Raw genomic sequence first — 20,276 nt, forward strand, 5'->3', positions numbered from 1 at the left:
TTTATATAGAATTGGATTGTTCTTCCAAATACCTACTATCCCACATTGTCGCCAGACAAACCACGCGGAACCAACGACATAAGACTCACCTGCCTTAGTGCGGACCAGGAAAGAGCAGTATAACCCCTCCGTGTAACATTACGGTTCATTGTGTTCAACTTCGAAATCTAAGGATTAGTACTTGATTCTCAAACCCACCGTATATTACATCGATCTACCAATCGTGCTATACACCCCTCGTGTCCATCGCATCACTCCATCCCCGAGAACCAACCCAAGATCATCTTCGGACGATCTTCACACTTAGCTAGAAATTAGCTCCTACAACACGAGAACAACAACCTTAGAGAGGCCCTAGCTAATAAGAAGAAGCGTAGGCAGCGGGGCAAAGCGCTATTACTCGAGCCGCCCACTTAATATGATGGAGGAGCAATACTCTGGTCGCCCAATAAGGTAGCAGAAGCGCGTCACCGCCAGGAGCAAAAGGACCTTAAAGAGCAGGAGCTACAACACCAAAAAAGTGAGGCAAACAAGCTTCGTAAGCAGCAGAAGCTTGCTAAAGCTTAGCTTCTTAAAGAGCGTCGTCTAAAACGAGTTGCAGCGAAGGAGGAGAGAGAGCGCTTAGCTACTAAGAAAGTCCTTTAGTGCGAGAAAGATAAGATAGCTAAGAAGCTTAACAGATAACTCTAAAGCGATATTAAGTTATCCTAAAAAGGCAAGAGGCAAAGCCTCAAGCCTGCTAAAGCTACGGAGATCGTTGTGGTGGATAAGATTGCTCATGTTATTAATGAGGCTGCTCCACAGCTCACCCGACGCGGCCGGCTAATCAAGCCACCCAAAAAGCTCCTTATGTAATATAAAGCTCCTAATATACTCCTCTATATCACAGAAACTCAACACTATAAAATCCCATGATAATAGCTATTATGGGTGGCTGTATAGCCTCATATTTGCGGTGGTTGTGGGTGCCAAGTTCGTGCATTCGGTGGGGCCGTGCACTCGGTGGTGGAACACGTTAACTAAAATATGTTGAGACAAAAAGTGAACACTCTTTGCCACTGCGTTGATTGGTACACATACCTTTCTAACAAAATAGCTTATTAGACTGACGCACACGTTATAACTGCCCTACAACGAATCAGGCTGTGCGAGGAGCAAAAAGATACGTTTTGCCTTGTCTGGTATGGATACGTCAAGAGTCGAACAAAAGCAAAAAAAGAATGTCGCAATTTTTGGCGGTACTGGGAACTGTAGACATGTTAGAAGATGTCTCAGGACCACCAATTATTTGGGAAGAGCTTACTCGAACCCAGGCTGGCGCGGATCTGGATCAGGAGCAAGTTGCTCCGCCAGCCACAACGCGACGTCATACCACTAGACCATACCACCTTGGGGTATTGTGTTTTGATGGAAAAATTTAGACAATATAGCAATATAATGTTGAGCAAAAATACGCAAAGCGGCAAAAGGCGAGCCTGGTAGGCTCTACCAAGTGAGGGGCTACCAAGTGGGGCTTTTTAAATGTCACTAGGTGAGGGGCGGCTGCGCAGGGCACATCCACACGTAGAAACAGTTCCTCGGCTGAAGCTTCTCCTGATCCTCAGTTGAGCAACTAACTCTGGCAAGATCGAATCACGCATCAATAGTATTAATTTACTAGGTTTACAGCCTTTAACATCCTTGACCTGAGTTTCGCCAACATCGCGTCTGACATGCCCAAGTGGCGGACACCCTAGCAATCCGTCTACTGCAGTCTGACCCCGAGCTAAACACGACCAACTTGCACTTCATCTGTGCCATTGCTACTTGATTGAGACTTTATACTAGGGCGTAATATTAGCTCTTGGATTGAGACGAAATCGTATGAGTCATCTCCAGGCAGGAACGCTTATCATCGCACCAACCGTCCGTCGCTCCTTCCTCCAGTGACTCGCCTATTCGCAAATCATCAAGATATCCATATCGTAAGCAACCATCGCATGGATCCGGACATCCTTCAGCGATGCGAGAATGCACATCAGTGTGCCGAGCGGGAGCTATCGCAGTAAGTTTTACATTATGAATCAATGCGTCAACCCTGATACGATGTATAGGACCATCATCGATCGCAAATTAGCACTCTCGGAAATCGAATCAACATGTTCAAAGGCTGAGAAGCTATCCATTCACCAAGATTGGGCAGATAAACTTCATGCCGCCATTCTGCATTACACTTGGGCGGCGAACACAGCAGTCGTTGCCCGCGTGCTGAAGTTGCCACGTGAACTTCGAGATACTGTTTATTTGCACCTCTGGGACTTTGACGAGGAAAAGGACCCAAACCGCGACTTGTTGTACTGGTGGGACTCGTTCGATGAGTGTTGGTTCAAGAAAGACGACGATGTAAGCAAGTCGCCATGGCTGGAGGGGTTTGGCCGATGCCTCAGACCGCCTCACTTTGTCGACAAGGCGTTTGTGGGAGAGCAGTTTGCGAAAGAAGTGCTCATACAATTCAAGGATGGTGTGGGGAGAGACCTACGACCAACAGGCGAGAGAAACCCCGTGGCTGAATGTGGACTAATGGACACGTCGATGGAGGAATTCGTTAAAAAAGATGTGTTTGGCCTAGGTCTGACTTTGGAAGAACTGGTACGGAACCTGGACTTGAGAATAAGCTTCCTCCCGGACGATGCCCCTTCCTTAGTCATGACGGACGACATGAAAGCGTATCTTTCGGCGGCGCATGATAGTGTGACGGCACTCCTCACTATCCCGTGCACGAATCGCATCATCTCGCACAATGAAAGGCATAGGCTCTTTCAAGAACGGGCCAGAATTATTACTTTGAGCATTTGGCAAGAAGAGAACTTTGAAGATGAGTTTCACATCCATATGCTCAAGCTTGTCGCTCGCGCCTATCACGGTTTGAGAGAAAAGGGTTTTACCGTCAGGGTGCAATACAATAGCGAGAGTATTGAACTAAGGCTACTACTTGAGGATGATGTTTGGGAGTGGACGGAAGATGACTGGAGGACAAACTTGAGTGCCAGGAACGCCCTTACAACACTGGCAAATCCTATCGCATCCCGACAAAGCAGCCGTTTGCAGCCGATTGTCTGGAAGCAGATCAGGGATCATTTATTCCCTGCTCCGGATACAGAAGTCTCGCCCGGCTAATCGGAAATTCACAACTCAGACCTTCCAGCTTGGCGCTTGACGAGGCTTGCGTTCTCTTTGATAGACAATGATAGCAGTTGATGGCCATTTTGAATTTCCAAACTTGACATCTGTTTTGTAAAGTCGATGCGTTTGCACGCCTAGGCTACTCCAGCTAGAGAACGGTCTACCGGTCTCAGTCCCGGCCCCTCAACTACCCTTTGTCGGCGTATCTGCATCCTTCCCCGGCTTCTCATTGTCTCTACTCCCACTTCTACTTCTTTCTCTATCTCCAACTTGACTGCTAGTTGGACTATCCCTACTGCTTCCCATTGCGGAGGCAAAATGCATGAGCATATTGCCATGTTTGACAGACTCAATGATATCTTGGGGCTTCGCGCCAGCTCTGATCCTCCCTAGAACCTCCGAAGCATCCTTATCAGACAGCGACTTGAGCAGCTCGAAAAGCTCCTCCAACTGCAGATGTTTACGTTTCGTTTGCGCAGTTTCAGTTTCGGTATATCGGCAGTCGCTGTCACGAGCCGAGCATTCACTGCAACTTGGTCGTTCGCCGTTGCACTAAGTAGAGCGATTAGATGATTTCTTCGCCAGTTTTACTCGATTGAGGATGCGATACACGGGTACCTTGGTTTTACGAGTCCTGCAAGCTGCACAGGCTAGGGATACGCGAGCCCGCTTTGATTGCGGGTGTGGAGCGTCGTTCCTGGGTGACGACGCAGGAAGTAGTGAGCGAAGAATAGGACGAGTCGGAGCGCCTTCGCCTAGACTAGCTGAATCACATTGTTGCGGCTCCATTACGCACACTCCAACATGGGCTGGACAAGGGTAGTGCCTGCTGGAGCGAGAGCAGACTTGGAGCATTGAACGAATTGCTTGAAAGGGTAAAAGATCGATCCCTACATGAGCATGTAGAGAGTGTAAGGCATGGAAACTTGATGCCCAGAAGCCCGGAACAAAGAAGGGGCGGTCTGAGAGGAAGATAACTCACGGGTTGTTGTGCTCATCAAGACAGAGAAGGAAGGATTTGCTCCCATGGCGATTTACCTACTTGTACAACTGAGAAGGAACTGGAGTGTGGTACCCATTTACGCTTTTGCCTTCTTCCGATGATCGAACATTACCCACCACCAAATCCGCTCAGCCAGCAAAAGTAGGCACTCGGAACTCGATTCGTATCGAGTTCCTTCTTATTGCCACTGCTGTGTCCTGTCAGATTTTCCCACTCATGGATATGTAAGAACTTCGGTTCTAGGCCGCCAATCAATCCTTCATGGGGCCATTTCCTCCTCACCACCGGACTGCTTGCTTTGGTCCCTGTATTGTAGGCACGCACTGCAGGTGGAGTAGGCACCTGGTCAGCGCTCGGCTATGGGCTTTGGGATGCAATTTCTGCATGGGGGTCCGAAGCTTTGCCATGTGTTATGATCCAATCTATGCATGTGTGCCTTGGCGCCCTCCCGAAGCTCCCGTTTGCCGCAATCGTCTCACGAACGAAATTGGGGTGTGGCTCACGTCTTTGGACATCATCGCCGATAGCTTTGCTGTCTCATGCTATAGAAGGATCACATTTTGGCGAGGCTTTCTCGCCATCAGGCGCCGGCTATATGGCGCTTCCGACTTCAAACACTCTCCTGACTGGTTACGTAGTGTTCGACGGGAGCCACAAAACCACTACTCATGGCAGAGGGCCTCGTTTAGCGAAGCTTGGCCCCTTCATCATGGTACGTATTGTCATTGGCGGCTATAATCCCGTCGATACTGACTGATTGCGAGTGGAACTGTGCTCTAGAAGTGTTTGTCTTCCACTCATCTGACACGTTATTTAGCAGAAGGATTCAATCGGCCGTATTTCAAAGTGAACGCAAGACCGCCAACACTGAAAGATGCAGCACCCCACAGCCCACAGGATTAACGGAAACGTTCGTCTCGACGAAATTATCCGAAAGAGAAAGATGGCTCGGTGCATAACCCGACAAGTAAGCTTGTCGGCAGAGTTACCAATTCGCGCATCGTCGATCCCAGGGAATTCGATTTCCCAAATTCCCGCGCGGCCTAACTACGGGTCCGCGGACCACGCCTCTCAGCTCCCCTCCTCTTCCCTAACCCAATCCACCTCTGTGCAACAGCGGCTGTTCTATCCGAACCATACATCACCCCCGTCCCGTAGCTGCCGTATCGGCCAGTCGTAGCGCCCGAATCCTTATCCACACTCATATGATCGTTTAACACTAGAAAGTATGAAATTATTTAGTACATTTCCACAGCTAAGGAAATGGTCACGGCAGTTGAAATCAGATGGTCATAGCCTACGGAGGTGCCTTTCAAAAGTTTTGTCTGCCAAGAATAATTCAGCCGAAGTACAGCCGCCTTAGCCGAGGCTTGTCTCTCCCCTCTATGTACTCATTGCCACCTTGTAGCTCAATTATCTTTTGAATATGTACAAGAATTCGCTCAATCCAAGCTTGGATCTTAAGTTGCGAGAGATATCTCCAGCAGTTCTGCCAGATTCTGACTGCCTCAGCCCTTGACTGCGGAGCTCCTTTCTTTGTAGTCTCTCTCTTTATATAGAACCAGCATGGCTCAATACAGTTACAGTCTGGCGAGTTACCACACCAGAGTAGTCTCTCAACGTCGTGCAGGCGATAGACCACACTCTGATAGTGGTGGGCGTGGCTAGGTGCCTTATCCTCCATTACGATAGTCTGAGGTCTATCTTGGAGGCACTCTTTAGCGAAAGGAATCAGCTTTGGGATTAGAACGCAGGTCTGATATCTCCACCAGTCTATACCACCTCCAGACGTACGCACCAGCTTGCCTGTCTTCTCTGTCCATCTCCATTGAGGTTTCCTGCCACGCTTATTGCGCAGCCCTGTCCTCATAGACTCTGACAGCTCCCATTCCTCTCTCTGTAGAGGCTCAAGCTCAGCGTTCAGCTGCTCAATCCGACAAGCAGCATCCTCTCTCTCTGCCTTCGTCTCTGGCTGGTAGAAATAGCATGGACCTTTCTTATCGTACGAGAAGCAGCCCCAGAACATAAACTCAGAGTATCCCTTCCACCTCTCACGGATACAGCTCTTAACTACTCTCTCGTCTGCTCTCCTCCAGATCCTATAGCCTCCACGTCGGTGGTTGATCACTACAGACGTCTCGTCTGTCCAGATAACATTCTTCCAGTCCTCCAACGTCCAGTCTCTATGGTCGATCGCCCACTTAAGACGAGCACTCCTCATCTCCTGTGTCAACCCAGGCTTCCTCGTTGGCTTGGTCTTCTTGTATCCTGCTTCTCTCAATACCCTCCAGACGGTAGAGGCAGAGATTTCGACTCCTTTGAGACTGAGCCCACCAGCAACGTCAGCGCAGGTCTTCTCTCGTCATGTCTATCGCGTCGTACTTGTTGGAATATCTGCTCCTTCACCTCTTCTGTCTGCTTAGCAGGTCTACCAGAGCGAGAGGCATCCTGAACGTGGTGTGGGAGGATCTTGAGAGGGAGGACATTTGGCTCAAAGCCAGCAGCGATAGCTCTACTATAGATACGATCGACTGTACGTGGATTGACACCAGTCAGCTCTGAGATCTGTGACGTTGACTTGCCAACAGGAGGTGACTTCAATGTTACAATTAAGGTGCGGGTAAAAGAATCAGTATTAGGAGCCATAGTAGATAGATGACTACGACTGATCAACAGCTCAGCTCAAAGGTGGGGAGTTGCGCCAAGAAGAGTTGCGCTGAAGCGCCGAGATTAGCGTCAGACAAAACTTTTGAAAGGCACCTCCGTACCTATCTCAAATAAAAATAGCATGTGACCTTGATTGGCATGTCCGAATTCGGCGGGACCAAGAAGCGCACAAAAACGTTCGCCAGGTCGTTCGGGCAGATCCCTGTAGTCGTTGTTCTCCACACCGTAGGTCAATAGGACCGGGTATATGAGTCGGTATCGCATCCCAGTGGAGGACGGGAGGGAGCGCCGCCCACGTTGACGAAATTACGGGCTAATCATGGTTGCAGGTGATGATGTGCATGTTCATTCTTCACGTATCACTAATCATGCTGGAACAATTGCAAAATAGTGATGTATGTTAAGAATATGTTAGGTTCAGTCCAGGTCGGCGAGGTGAGGTTCGTGGAGTAAGCCCGAGCAGAAGGACCGACGCGGAATGATGATCTGTCATGTACGTCCTAAGATCATCATAACAACAAGTAGATAGAACAATAGCTCTTAGTGAAGTTCAATCCAATACAGGGTTACCTTTCGGACCTCTACTCGGTCGCCTATGGTAGTCATACCACCAGAGGAGACCTTGTTCTAACAATGTATACCATTCCAACCCATACACAAAAGCAACCACCCCAAAACAATCACCAACATGACGCCATCCACCACGAGTCTATTATAACTGCAGCAACTACTAGTTACACCTTCTAAATCTTTTCCCAAAACCGAACGTCCTCGCACCTAGTGCCCCCGCTCGCGAATTATACTCAAGCCGGCAAAGTCGCCTGAAACTTTTTACTCGTCTGCCTCAGGTGTATAAGATGATATGGTCACCTCATGACATATCAGTCGTTCAAATGTGCGGGTCTGTGGATATACCCATCACAGGCGGGTGGGGTGTTGATGGTCAGGCAACGCAGTAGCATACATATGCCGCACCTAGCGAGTTTACCGGATGCAAACAAGGGGAACAAGGAGTCCACTTAAGTTTCCACTTAAACCACCCTACTCACGGACAGAGAAGTCAACAAACAAAACAACCAACATTTGAGGCGTAGATGTTGATTGACTGGCTCATTTCTTAGGGCTACAGTTTGTTTGTTTGAGTTGATGAGACTGAAGAGCCAATTTTTGGTTGGTTGATTGATTGAATATTGATAGACTTAAGGTTCTGAAGGGACGTTTCTATGACAATTCTGCAGGCGGCTCTTCCCACGTTCCTATCGCAAACTCTTCCGTGAGCTCCTCATCAGTATGCTTTGCTGCTGTTGTCGTGCTTGGTGTTGTAAAACCTGCACGAGTCCACCGTTGCAAGCACACCAAAGCAGCCAGTAACTGCGCGCCAATTTTCCGCCTTTGTGGCTCAATTATATCGCCAGTTCCCGCAAAAACGCGCTCACAATCAGAGCTGGAGGCGGGTATAGTCAACACGTCGATCGCCAATCGTGAAAGATGTGGATACTTCGGCTTCAACGATAACCAGTACTGTACAGCTGTTGGACCCTCCTTGTGTTGATCAGACGTCCACATAGGCTCTTTTAACCAGCTATCGTACTCATCCTCCACCTCCAATGTATGCTCGCCGTCCTCATCTAGTATAGCGTCGATAGCGTCGTCAAAGCTGCTCATGGTAGGTTTTGGCGCAGGGGTTGGTGTTGTGGCAGCAGCGGCAGGCTTGTAGGCAGCCCAAACCCGCAGAAACTTCGCGTGCGCGGTGCTCAATTGTGTAGGTTTGTCGCGCCAGAAGCGCTTAGAGTATGTTTTATATCGTGGATGTAGTGCCGTAGCTGCGTAGTAAATGGGACTTTGGAGGATCTTAGTAAAGTAATTGCTCGCTTTTCGCCTCGCGGCTCGCAGGTTGATCGGGATGTGATCTTCGGGCGCCTCAGATGGCTCGTGGTTGACCGATTCGTATGGCCGAAGGCGTGCATCCAGCTCAGTTATCACACTCTCAAATACTGGGATGACCTCGTAGAGTGCGCCAAAACGGCCACACTTGCCGCGGCCTTGGAGGCGATCTGTAGCAAACTTGAGCGGCTGCAGTATCGCCATGTACTCAGTAATCACCGCCCAGTCAGCCGCCGTAAGGCCGTCTGACCTCATCCACCGCGGCACATCAGGCAGCTTGTTTCCTCTAATAGCTGCCTGTTCGTCAGCCTGTTCAGTCTCGCGAATGTGGTACGTGGCGTATGCGTTGATAGCTTGTTGGAGCTGAACTCCGCGCTTAAAGCAGTCGTAATAGCTGTTCCAACGTGTAACACACGGCTTAATTGGCTCGCGAGTGCCGCCGCTGGCGCCTGTGGGCATGCTGTTAACTGCCTCGCGTTGGCAATCTTCAAAAATACTCCACTGCTTCGGCGTGTTGATGTAGTTGATAATATCAAGATACACGCCAAGCGGTCCTTCTTTCCGCCACTCCTTCATGTAAAAATCCTCCATCTTTGTGTTCTCCAGGGCGTTGTTATACGCGTCAGCATCCCTCCCGAACATAATCGTTTGGCCAACAAGGTTAAGTATGTGGCAAGCGCAGCGGAGGCGGCGATCGGAGGCAGAAAAGTGGTACATCGCGGCGAGTTTGTTAACAGCGGTGTCGTTATTGTAAGCGTTATCGAGCACAAAGTAGCCGAGTTTGCTGCGATTAATGCTGAAGGATTGCAGGATTTTGGTTACAGCGTCAGCTATCGCCTCACCAGTGTGGGCACCCACCAGCTGCGGCAGCGCGATGGGTAGGTCAACTATCGCGCCCTTACTGTTGGCGTAGTGAGCAACTACAGAAAAGAAGCCACGTTTGCCGCCTTTTGTCGTCCACCCATCGAAGCTTATATGTACCTTGCTCTCGGCTTCAGCCAACGCGCGCACCACCTGAGGCCGTAGCCAACTGTACAACCTCATCACGAACGCTGACACGCTGTTATGAGACCTCCATAACGCCGCCTCTGCCTCAGGATTAGCAAGCCTGATCATCTTGCGAAAAGCCGGCGTCTCAAACTCGCGGAGTGGTCTGTTGTTGTCGACCAGCCAGAGCGCAGCTGCCTGCCGAAATTCTTGTACGTCGAAGTTTCCTATAGTCTTGTACGCCTCTAGACTAAATTTGACACCGCTTAGAGCTGCCTGACGAAGTGATTGTTGTCCATGTTTGCGGAGAGGTTTGCTTAGGATTGGACCATCTTTGCTGAGCCGATGACCAGGTTTATCAAGCTGGAGGTGCCCGTTGGCGGCAGTGGTTGACTTCGTTACTCGGTGTACACCATTAGGTAGCTTATGAATATGACAGTACTTGCACACAAAGTACAACTCATCTGGGTGGTGAGTACCCTCCTTCCAGACACGCCAGCCGTGTTGAAAAATCCAGCTTGCCTTGCCTCGTGGAGTGCTCAGCGGCGCGACAAACCCCTTTAATCGCGACCAATCGACGCCCTCAAAGTCGCGAAAATCGACGCTCACAGCGCTATCCTCCTCCACCGAAGCCTCAGTGGCAGCGCTAGAGAAAGCTAAAGGCTGTACAATAGAGTCCTCTGGCTTATCAAACATTAACTGCGACTCCCAGGCTGGCTCATCAGTGAGCCGAGAGGCTTGTGAGGCAGCCAAAATAGGCAGTGGTGATGCCCGCCGAGGGCGCTCCTCGGGTTGTTGTACAGGCTTACATGGCGGTTCAATAGCCCGTGTGGGCGGCTCGATAACTTGTGTAGGCGGCTCTGTAGGCGGATCCGGCGTACTTTCTGGCAGCTCTATCGGCTGGGTTGGCTGGCTGCCGTCACCCAACAGCGCTTTGAGCGTAGGTTTGCGCGTACGTTGTGCTCGCTTGAAGGGAGTATCAGCTTCTTCGGCAGCCTCGGGCTTGCGTTTTGCTGGTATAGAGGGCATGGATAAGGCTAAAAGTAAGCCGGAGCCGCGAGAAAGTAAGGTGTTGTTAAATGTTATAAGCCTGATGTCAGTAGCACTAGGAATAGAACATGTGTGAATCGTGTTGTGTATTGTGCTACAGGAATTGAGATCTATGTCTCTGCCAGCTAGCGTTGTGGGCGCTAAGCCTCGTACGTACTAGCCTGGAGTGAGTGAGAGATGGGATGGAACCTAGGTCATATAACTTACACGCGAGTAGGCTTAGTAAGCAAGATCCAACACTAAGAATTCGTCGTTGAGCAGCTATCCCAGAGGCCTCACCTAGGTATCCCCCTCCCTCGCTTACTATCAAACAACACCAATCCTATCAACATTTTGTTCTCAAGATTGGTTGATTGATTGACAGAAATACAGTGGCTAACTGTTGGTTAGTTGGTTGGCTCCGAATCAAACAAATCAAACAACAATATTGATGAGATATTGATTACTGACAACCTTGCTCACGGAGCATACCGCGATTTTCATAGTAGATATTAGCCACCACCCTACCTCTACCATGGTAAGTAGGGAGAACCCACTTATATATGCTTAGTGACGGAATACGGGGATGTGATATGCATGGGCGGGTAGGTTTGGTATGTTACGGTATAGCATGGCAAGTGGTGTGGTCTGGACTTGGAGTGTATGCAGAGAAAGTGGTAATTACGATTATGTGGGTACTGCACATAGGTATTCATGCTGCAGCCTGTTGCAGGCATAGTATCCTTAGCTTATTTTGTATGGTCAAGGGAAGCGAGATGTGGTCATGCTGAAGATAAGGCCGAATTTGGTCTGCATGGGCGTATAGGTCAGGATTCAGAGTCATCCACCGCCCCCTGAGTCAACCCTATGGATGTACGACTCAATCTCATGATCAGCAGCTTCATAGCTCGCTGAGGAAATAAAACACAGCATACAGAGAAGGGAGTTGCAACGGGTTTCCTGGGTTGGCATGAAGATAACTTAGCGTTGGGCTTGAGTAGGATAGGTACATGGTTTTCTTACAGATCAGCCATTCTGAAGGCGTGCGATCTCGGAGGCGAGTCATAGCTACCGTATAGATCGGAAAAATAGAGAGCTTTTGGTGTCAGGTCAACGTTAGTATGCATGGAGTGAACTGTCACATCTGACAAATTTATCTCATTCGTGGCGTCTCATGCTTGATAACATAACGTAGAAAGAGAGTAAACCATATGAATTCCGTTATCAAACACCCTCTGGTTTAATTCTATCAACATACGACTCAAGGTTACGGATCACAAGATTTGACGCCGCGCTCGCAAAACAACATGGCAAGACGGAGTTAACTACCAATGATGCTCAACCAGAACATATACCAGATCACATACAACCACATTTATCTAGATCGCGACTACTCTAGCTGGCGCGCAAATCAACGAAGACTCAATCACACATGTATGCCCTATACTGAATAAATCCCAGGCCCACAAACGCATGACTCATTACATCATGGCTTTGTGAAATTCTCGCCTTCTGGAGTAAATCATGTCACACTCACATTCAGCAAATTTCAGTTAGCAGCGACACATTGTATGCTTGCTTGATCCTATGAGAAAAGAGACACATATAGTCTATGTATACTGTACTCGCAATGAAACTAGTAGATCATTCCTGCGCTACATAATTTCCTCAATGCCTCAACACATCCAGTGCAAACATGGTTGTGCAATCAACCCGTACAAGCAACAATAGTAACAACTACAACAAGAATGCCATCATTTTTGAATTTCACATCTAAGTTCAAGATATGAGCCCTCTAAATATACGCATAACCACCTCTCCTTCTTACGCACGCATAATATCATAATATAAGATTTCCATGTCATTATCCCTACTCCCATCTCCGTCCCCATCAAACCCATTCTCAGTACTCAAAATCGTCGTCAGCGCTCGGTCCTTTATTGTTTCCTACACTCTCTTGCCTCTGATACATCTCGGCAATCATACGACTCGAGCTTGCCTCATCAGGCTTCTTATCATCTCTCTCCTTGATGAATCTTGGAAACCTCAAACTCACACCTTTGCCACCCCCACCCACTTCGTCAGCGGCCGCCTTGTACCTGGGACTGAGCGTAAGATCCGCCGTCTTAACTTCCCAGACATATCTAGGCTCAAACCAGACGTCGGGCTGATCCTTATTGCCCGTTGAATGCGTGTAAAAGGGCTTCGGGCGGTCGATTACGATTTCGGAAAGCGTCTTGTGGAGGGATTCGAGTATGGCTTCGGAGAAGCCTGTACCGATGTTGCAGACTGTTTCGTATTTTTCCGTCTTGGGGTTGTAACAGGCGAGGAGGAAGGCGCCGTACCAGCTTGTGCGCTTGCCTTTGCCGTAGTAGGCTCCTAGCACCACGAGATCGAGGGAGTCTCCGACACCAGCGAGGTAGTCTTTCTTCACTTTGAGCCAGTTTTGCGATCGCTTCGAGGGCTCGTAGAAGGATTCTGGGCCGTCGAGCATCTTGACCATGAGACCTTCGCAGCCCTCTTTGACAGAGTCTTCGAGGAGCGTTTGAATCTCTTCTAGCTCGTTGGTGTTGCCGAATTTGGCGAGAGCAAATTCTCCTTCAACGGGGATGAAGGCTTCGTTGAGGTGCTCGCGACGCTCGCGGAAAGACTTGGTTACAAGTGCCTACTTGGGTTAGCATTAGACCGGTGAAGAGTACAAGTCGAAACTTACCTCACCATTCAGGTAGAGTAGATCAAAGGCAAAGACGCAGACCTTGACTTTAACATCCTCAACCTTGACATCCTTCCTCTTGCGTGTCATGAGCTGCTGGAAAGGCAACACCTTCTTCTCCACCATGTCCCACGCAACAGTCTCACAATCCAGCACAAAGCTCTTCGTGCCTTCTTTGACCCAAGTTGGTAACTTGGCAAGGATATCAGGGTACTTCTTTGACAAGTCCTCGGAGTTTCTGGAGAAGATGTTTGATACGCCACGATCACTCTTACCAGCAGTGGGAGCTGCGGTCGCCAATTCCATGTCTGCATCATGAGCAACGAAATGTATCTGGGCGCGCTCTCCATCGTACTTGTACTCGCATGTGAAGTCTTTGCCTTCGAAACGATCTAGTACCTCCGTAATTGATTTTGTTGGCTTGGCAAGCATAGGCTTGAGCGGAACACCGGGCTGTAGGCGGCAGTTCTCCCGCAGGTTCATTATGCCATGCTCGAGCATTGCTGGAATGATGACTTCGTAGCTGGGAAGCTCGCTGTAGACAGTCTTCAGCATGGCTTCTGCTTTTGCCAAATCTGTTGTCGACGGTGTCTTGCCTTCCAGAGACATCTCATGGAAGATCATGGCCTGTGCAACAGCCACCACCACAGTCTTCTCGGCAAGACCCAATCGAAGCTTGCCTTCTAGTGTTCGTACAATGAACTTGGCCTCACTTGGACCACCCTTGTCCTTCTCGATGTCGATGGCCTTTCCGGAGTTATGCGCATCTGCTGCCGACAACAACTTCTTGATGCCGTCAACTTTGCGCCCTTGAGCACCTTGCCCCTCTACAATGGCAATGCCCATCAGGCCTTTACGCACACCCTCCACTGTCAACGCCTTGGGCTTGAACATGGTTGGCTGCTTGGATCGGCTCTTTGCTGCGACCAGACCCAGATCGCCAATCTCGTTCTGGTCAGTCTTGATCTGTTGTAGATTTCTTCCAGTACTCTCAGACACAGCCTTCATGATCAAAGACTCGCCGATACCGAGTTCGATACCTGCGTAGTCGGCTGCGAGCTTGTTAACCATGAGCATAACAGTTGGCAGCATATCTTTTGGTGTTAATCGCAATACTTGTCGTAGGAATAACGAACAGTGTGCCAAGATTTCTAACCGCTTTGTAGTCATCTCAATCTTTGAGAAGGTTGTGCAGAGTGCGGCGTACGGCACTGGCTCGCCTGGTTTCCAGTCCGGGTATGGGTCCTTGGTGTTGGAAGTAAGTGTAGTTTGTACTTGCTTTCGTGCCTTGACCTTGACCTCTTCTTCCTCTGAGCTAAGCACATCCTCTTCCTCCTTGTTCGAGTCGACTTCATCCTCTGCTGGTGCTGGTGAATTTTCAATCTCTTTTTTTCTGCCCTTTGCAACTTTTGCAGGTGCCGATGCCTCGTCGCTGTCCACCTCAGCGGCCTTGGGTTTGGTAGCGGCTTTCTTCTTGCCCTTCGCTACCTTTGTCGGCGCAGAGACGTCCCCGTCTTCTGGATCTACGGAACTAGACTTCGTAGTCACTTTTTTGGATTTCGCAGTCGACTTTTCGGCCTTTGGCTTCGCAGCTGTCTTCTTTTTTGGTTTCTCCTTATCCTCACTAGGCTTCCTCCGTTGACGCTTCGACGGTGGCTCCTCTTCTGAATCTACTTCCTCCTCCTCCTCTTTGATTTGTCTCTTCTTCCCAGTCTCAGACGTCGTACTGTCAACCTCCATGGCGTCGCCGTCGGCTTCTACCTCTTCCTTGGCTGGTGCCTTGACGTCTGCATCGGAATCGACTTCGTCTTTCTGTTCCGTCTTCACATCTTCTGGTGAAGGTTGTAGCTCCTCCTTCTTCATGGGCTTGGGTTTGGTGGAGAATGACAATTTGGATTGCTGCTTCGCTCCGTCGCCGTTGGCCTTGCCGAAGAACTTTCTATAAGAATACAGTTAGAATTGTATTGCATAGTATCGGACAAAAGACTCAGCATGTCGCCGCACCCTAGAGTAGTCTGAGAAGGCTTTACATACCCAAGAGTAGCCTGCTTAGGCGGCATGACTACGAGAGTGTGATGCTGGTGTGCGCTCCACGGCTGTTGGTGGCAATTGTTACGCAAGAAGACAGAAGAAGACTGTAATGAGCGAAGGGAAGACCAGCAAGTCAGAGGCAATCGTGGTGATAAAGTGCAACAAGATGCATTGAGGTGGAAGGGCATACTCCGGACGGTGAAAGGGCACGGTAGCCTAGGCGGCAGTCAGCACTTTCAGAGCGCGACGCGACCTGGCCCCGACGCGAAAATCGAACGACCCCGACTCCCGATCCCTGCTGACATCATTGAGTTGTCGACATGGACTAGGCCGACATATAGAGCCATCATCATCACTTTTGACTTTGTAAATCCTCGGCCCAGGATAAGCTCGGTACCTGTCTTCGAACTGGCGAACTACTTTTGGAAATACAAGGAGCCGTCTCCTCCTCTCCCTCCGTCGCCGTCTTCTAACATGTCGAAATCGTCTGCGCAGCCACGCCTCACGCCACAATTCTGCTTCAACCAAACTGCACTACGAGGTCGGCACCCTTCTATTCTTGACATCCAGCTCACTAACTAATACGAAAGTTGGCTGAACACAGACTTTCTCCGTATATCACGCGGTACCATTGACGACTCGATAACACAGAACCTAAATGCCCTCCTAACGCCCGCACAACGAGGCTTTGATCCTACATCCACGAGCACAAGACAATTGTCGCCGCCTGGCCATGGGCGATCATTACAACCAGAGCAATGCGAAGGGTTCAAGGAGAAAATACTGTTCCCAAGTTGGGCAATACGATCGGACGTACTGGACTATTGCGCTGGTGTAGCAATATCACCGGATCCTGATGATCCAGAAAGCATACTGCGACAGATTGAGGACTCCAAGGCACGAGAGCGGACGGTAGATGAGCGCTTAGACCCATACTCGGGTCGCTACTTTCCCCAAGAGGCGAGGACAGAGAGCTTGGCTATGCTGATGCGGAACGAGAGAGCAGTGGAGAAGATTATACGGATGAGGACCTGGGGTGTGGTGGGCGAACGGTGTGGCATGACGAGCGAATCCGCCGAGGCTGCGTTTGACAAATGGAGGAGCACACAACCGAGATAGTGTAGGTGTGAGAGCTGAAGGTTCGTTCCATAGCGCGCTGGAGATACAGCATATCATCTCTACTCACATGTCCTTAGGCATAAGCGATGGCGTTAGTCGCGTGCAACGTCTACCTAGAGTATCATGGACGATTAAGTAGAACTGTACATTACACTCTCAATAGCATAATAGACCGTTACAGCAGAAAGCTACACACTTTCCCGTGGTCGATGCGCAAGATGATAGTATCGCACAGAGCAGCGCCGCGATGTGCGGAGAAGCCCCACAAAAACTTTTTCGAGCTGCTTCACGACATCACTAAAAGCTCGTCTTAGAGACTCCAGCTTGCGCGACAAAGCCCTCATAGACGCGCTCGCATCGGCACTTCAAGCTCACTGCTCATCATCGCAGAATGTTCTCAGATACATCAAAATGAGAACATGGGAATGTCCCACACCATCCCACAACTCCAATCCATCTTTTCACGGATAATTGCAATTGGTAGGAAAGACGGGCGGTTTCGATCTACGGGGCCGGGAACGGAGAACTGTCCACAGAGAATAGGGACAACTCTCAGCAAGCCGCTTTCGCGGAGCCACGATATATTAGGTATGTAGATTACCAACTGATGATGAGGAAAGGAAGAGAGGGACGGAGCTGCGCAAGGTTATGTATGCAGCGCCAAGCCGCTAGTGGGCACAGCTTACTAAGACTTTCTGCTGGGAAAAGTTCGGCCCAAAGTGGGGCAGGGCCTGGGTGAGAGGCTGGTATGTATAGCGGCCGTGCGGGAAAAACTTCGTATCCAGTGCGGACTTCACTACGAAAGGCGAATAGCAAAGCATCACATGGCGGGCAAGAGTCAGATCAAGTCAAGTCAAGGCAAGATATGGGTTCATGCATGCATTCAAGCTAGCTAGACCCATCATTCAATTCCATCGAGATATCCGTAAGATCGTGAACAGTAGCATGCCATCTCTCGAAGACGCACCCACGATATAACCCAGCAGACGTAACGACCGGCCTTCTAGTACAGGCGCTTGGGGGGGCTCATGGTGGCCTTGATGGTCAAGGAGCCCACGTTCTGCCATCCCTTCTTCAGCAGCGAGACGAGGTAGTTGATGGCCAACATGATGTTACCGATCAACTCATCTTCAGTCATGCCGACGTTGCCAATAGCGACACCCATGCACAGAACCTTCTTCAACTGGAACTTGATGGTGGACTTGACGTCGTCCATCTTGTTGGCGAGGTCCTCAGCGTGAGAGACGGGTGTAGGGAACTTGCCGGCCTTGGAGAGACCGGGGCCGAGGAGACGGGGAATTTGCTTGATGAGAGCATCGGAGGCAACGAAGGCGTCGTACTTCTTCGCGAGCTTCTTGATGAGCTTCTTGTTCTTGTTGAGCTTCTTCAAGTCCTGTTGTGACTGTTAGGTTTGTTCAAGCGCACGACTAATGGGAATACATACGTCGGTGCTCATGGCATCGACACCATGGTGCTTGGCACGATCAATGTCGTGTTGGTCACCGAGAACGCAAATGCTCATGCCTGCAATGCATTAGTCTACGGTCTCTCTCACTCTTGTACCAGACTCGACTTACGAGGACGGGGGATGGTGGGGAGCTTGATGGTTCCCGAGAAACGCTTGTCACGCTGGGGGTCGTAGTTCTTGAGACCGATCTGGAGTTCGACCGTCTCGAGGAAGTTCCTCTTCTTGGTCTCGTTGGAGTACTCAAGGAGTTGTTGAACGTTCGTACGAACGCCGGCGACAGAGATTTTCGACATATTGGCTAATGTGTCTCCCAGAGGATATCGGTTCCTTTGGTGGTCTCTGTAGTGGTGGTGTTGAAGAGAAGAGGGCGCAGTGCAGGTGGCGGTCGATTTACTGTGGGCAAAAAGCCGCTAGTGAGATAGGCGCTAGGCCACTTTAGTGCGACACACACGATAGATGTTACAAGGAACTTCTGAAAGTCTCACATTGGGAACTGATAACTTCATACAAGTCTCTTTAAAATATACAGACTTGAATCTCATTGCTTGCGTGCATACATCCACAGAACCGGTTTTACTATACACTCGCTTTTCGTCCCGACCCCATGCATTGATGAGTGCACTACGCCATGCAATGCCCAGAACTCCTCGCCATGACCGTGAGACTAAAAAGATAAAAAAGAATGTAAATCAAAGGGTAGCACATTTCAACCGCAATGCTGCTACGGGTATCCCTTGTGAGAAACCCCAACGCCAAATCCGCACCGTTTTGATAAGCCGAACCAAACCGAACCAGAGGGTATGTCGCCCACACGTGCCGCCGCGCCAAACGAAGCAAAAGCCGAAGCCATAATATACAGAAGGCGAAGGAGGACTGCGCAGATTCACTGAACAGGCCCAACAATGTAGTCGAGTGGTGACCAAGAGATGCCTCGCAGCTTGCCCTAGTGCATGAGTTGCTGATTGTTCGCAGGATCTACGACATTGTCCGAGAGGTTGATCAAGAGTTGAGCGAGGCAGCGTTTGGTGGCCGCATCATCACGCAATACCGAAGAAAAGGTGGCATCGCGAAGAGGCTCTGGGAGGCACTGACGAAGAGCTTCACGTGCGCGAGCGTTGTCGCTCAAGCTGCCCCAATTAGTTCAAGTTCAGGTATGAATGCAGAATGATGGCTTACCGAAGGAAACAACGCACAACGTGCTTGAGTAGACGCACCGTCTGCTGCTCGACTAGTTGATTCACCATATTACTAAGAACAGTACCAACAGCATAGAAGCGTTCATATGTCTGGCAGATATAGGCAAGACCAATGTCGTCGAGCAGAATCTTCTGTACGATGAAAATGGCCACAGTCTTGCTCAGCTCTGACCCCGTCTCCATGATACGAAGGCAAAGTGGGATGATCTCGGTTGTGAGGAGAAAGTTGATGACTTCAGAAGAGTCGTTCTTGACCAGGGCGCCAATGACACCGAGCGACGTGAGACGAAGATATTCGAAGGGCCGCGACTTGGACGTAGTGTTGAGAAACGGGTATAGGAAGAGCGGGATGTGCGCTGTGGCCAGATTAGCGATTTCGACTCAGTGTGGGGTACGCGACTTACCACTCAAGAACAAGCCGCGAGTTTCGGTGTGGGACGCAACACATTGGAGAAGTGCAAGTGCGTTACAGACACGATTCGAAGCAGCTGCGGTCAATTGCGACGGATTCAGCAGTGGGTAGACGGAGATGATCTCTTGTAGCAGCGAGGCCATGACACCTGGTATTCGTTAGTTCCACGTCGCGGTTTGTACTGTGCGATAACCATACCAAACGAGTGCCAGAGGATCAGAGCCAGCTCCGGAACCTGCTCGCGCTTCTTGCTCAATTCCAGGAGGGCTGCTTCGCGGGTAGTTGGCTTCATAAGCTGAGCTATCCATTCCAAGACGCGCCTATTCTCCTCCGTCATACCAGCATCGGCTGCCTGAACATCGTTCGCGGGCCCACGAGGAACCGGGTTGTTGCCGGGTAAAGTCGTTCCAGTGTTGGCCGCGAGTTGTTGGTGATACTGGCGCTGCGCGGCCGCCTGGACAGCCTGGGCCTGCTGCTGAGCATGCAACTGGGCAGCTTGCGCTTGATGCTGACCATGCTGGGCTACATGGTGTTGAGGCTGCTGGTGGTGGCCCTGGCCCCACTCACCATATTGCTGCTGATGCGCGAGGAAATGTTGCATTGGC

At 50.0% G+C, this 20,276-nt stretch overlaps 7 protein-coding genes across 7 annotated transcripts; 2 read left to right on the plus strand and 5 right to left on the minus strand.

Moving 5' to 3' along the window:
- Positions 1-1,979: 1,979 nt before the first annotated feature.
- PtrM4_011020 (uncharacterized protein) lies at positions 1,980-3,156 on the plus strand (the record flags this gene model as incomplete). Its single annotated transcript, XM_001931044.1, has 2 exons — positions 1,980-2,044; positions 2,094-3,156. The coding sequence occupies 2 exons, from the start codon at positions 1,980-1,982 to the stop codon at positions 3,154-3,156; spliced, it is 1,128 nt and encodes a 375-aa protein (XP_001931079.1).
- A 2,348-nt stretch (positions 3,157-5,504) lies between these two features.
- Positions 5,505-6,811, minus strand: PtrM4_011030 (uncharacterized protein; the record flags this gene model as incomplete). Its single annotated transcript, XM_066103004.1, has 2 exons — positions 5,505-6,521; positions 6,548-6,811. 2 exons carry the CDS (start codon positions 6,809-6,811, stop codon positions 5,505-5,507), a joined length of 1,281 nt encoding a protein of 426 aa, XP_065965206.1.
- A 1,242-nt stretch (positions 6,812-8,053) lies between these two features.
- On the minus strand, positions 8,054-10,732 carry PtrM4_011040 (Dimer-Tnp-hAT multi-domain protein; the record flags this gene model as incomplete). The annotated part of the gene is made up of 1 exon (XM_066103005.1): positions 8,054-10,732. One exon carries the CDS (start codon positions 10,730-10,732, stop codon positions 8,054-8,056), a length of 2,679 nt encoding a protein of 892 aa, XP_065965207.1.
- A 1,903-nt stretch (positions 10,733-12,635) lies between these two features.
- Positions 12,636-15,505, minus strand: PtrM4_011050 (CDC9, ATP-dependent DNA ligase; the record flags this gene model as incomplete). The annotated part of the gene is made up of 3 exons (XM_001931045.2): positions 12,636-13,397; positions 13,446-15,384; positions 15,480-15,505. The coding sequence occupies 3 exons, from the start codon at positions 15,503-15,505 to the stop codon at positions 12,636-12,638; spliced, it is 2,727 nt and encodes a 908-aa protein (XP_001931080.1).
- Positions 15,506-15,950: 445 nt separating this feature from the next.
- On the plus strand, positions 15,951-16,595 carry PtrM4_011060 (caffeine-induced death protein Cid2; the record flags this gene model as incomplete). The annotated part of the gene is made up of 2 exons (XM_001931046.2): positions 15,951-16,017; positions 16,081-16,595. The coding sequence occupies 2 exons, from the start codon at positions 15,951-15,953 to the stop codon at positions 16,593-16,595; spliced, it is 582 nt and encodes a 193-aa protein (XP_001931081.1).
- Positions 16,596-17,598: 1,003 nt separating this feature from the next.
- PtrM4_011070 (60S ribosomal protein uL1) lies at positions 17,599-18,356 on the minus strand (the record flags this gene model as incomplete). Its single annotated transcript, XM_001931047.2, has 3 exons — positions 17,599-17,988; positions 18,040-18,119; positions 18,173-18,356. The coding sequence occupies 3 exons, from the start codon at positions 18,354-18,356 to the stop codon at positions 17,599-17,601; spliced, it is 654 nt and encodes a 217-aa protein (XP_001931082.1).
- A 650-nt stretch (positions 18,357-19,006) lies between these two features.
- PtrM4_011080 (ABC-type transport system involved in Fe-S cluster assembly, ATPase component) lies at positions 19,007-20,272 on the minus strand (the record flags this gene model as incomplete). The annotated part of the gene is made up of 4 exons (XM_066103006.1): positions 19,007-19,190; positions 19,240-19,615; positions 19,664-19,819; positions 19,870-20,272. 4 exons carry the CDS (start codon positions 20,270-20,272, stop codon positions 19,007-19,009), a joined length of 1,119 nt encoding a protein of 372 aa, XP_065965208.1.
- Positions 20,273-20,276: the final 4 nt, after the last annotated feature.

Source organism: Pyrenophora tritici-repentis, chromosome 1 (assembly GCF_003171515.1).
Source record: "Pyrenophora tritici-repentis strain M4 chromosome 1, whole genome shotgun sequence".
Taxonomy (NCBI): Eukaryota; Fungi; Ascomycota; class Dothideomycetes; order Pleosporales; family Pleosporaceae; genus Pyrenophora; species Pyrenophora tritici-repentis.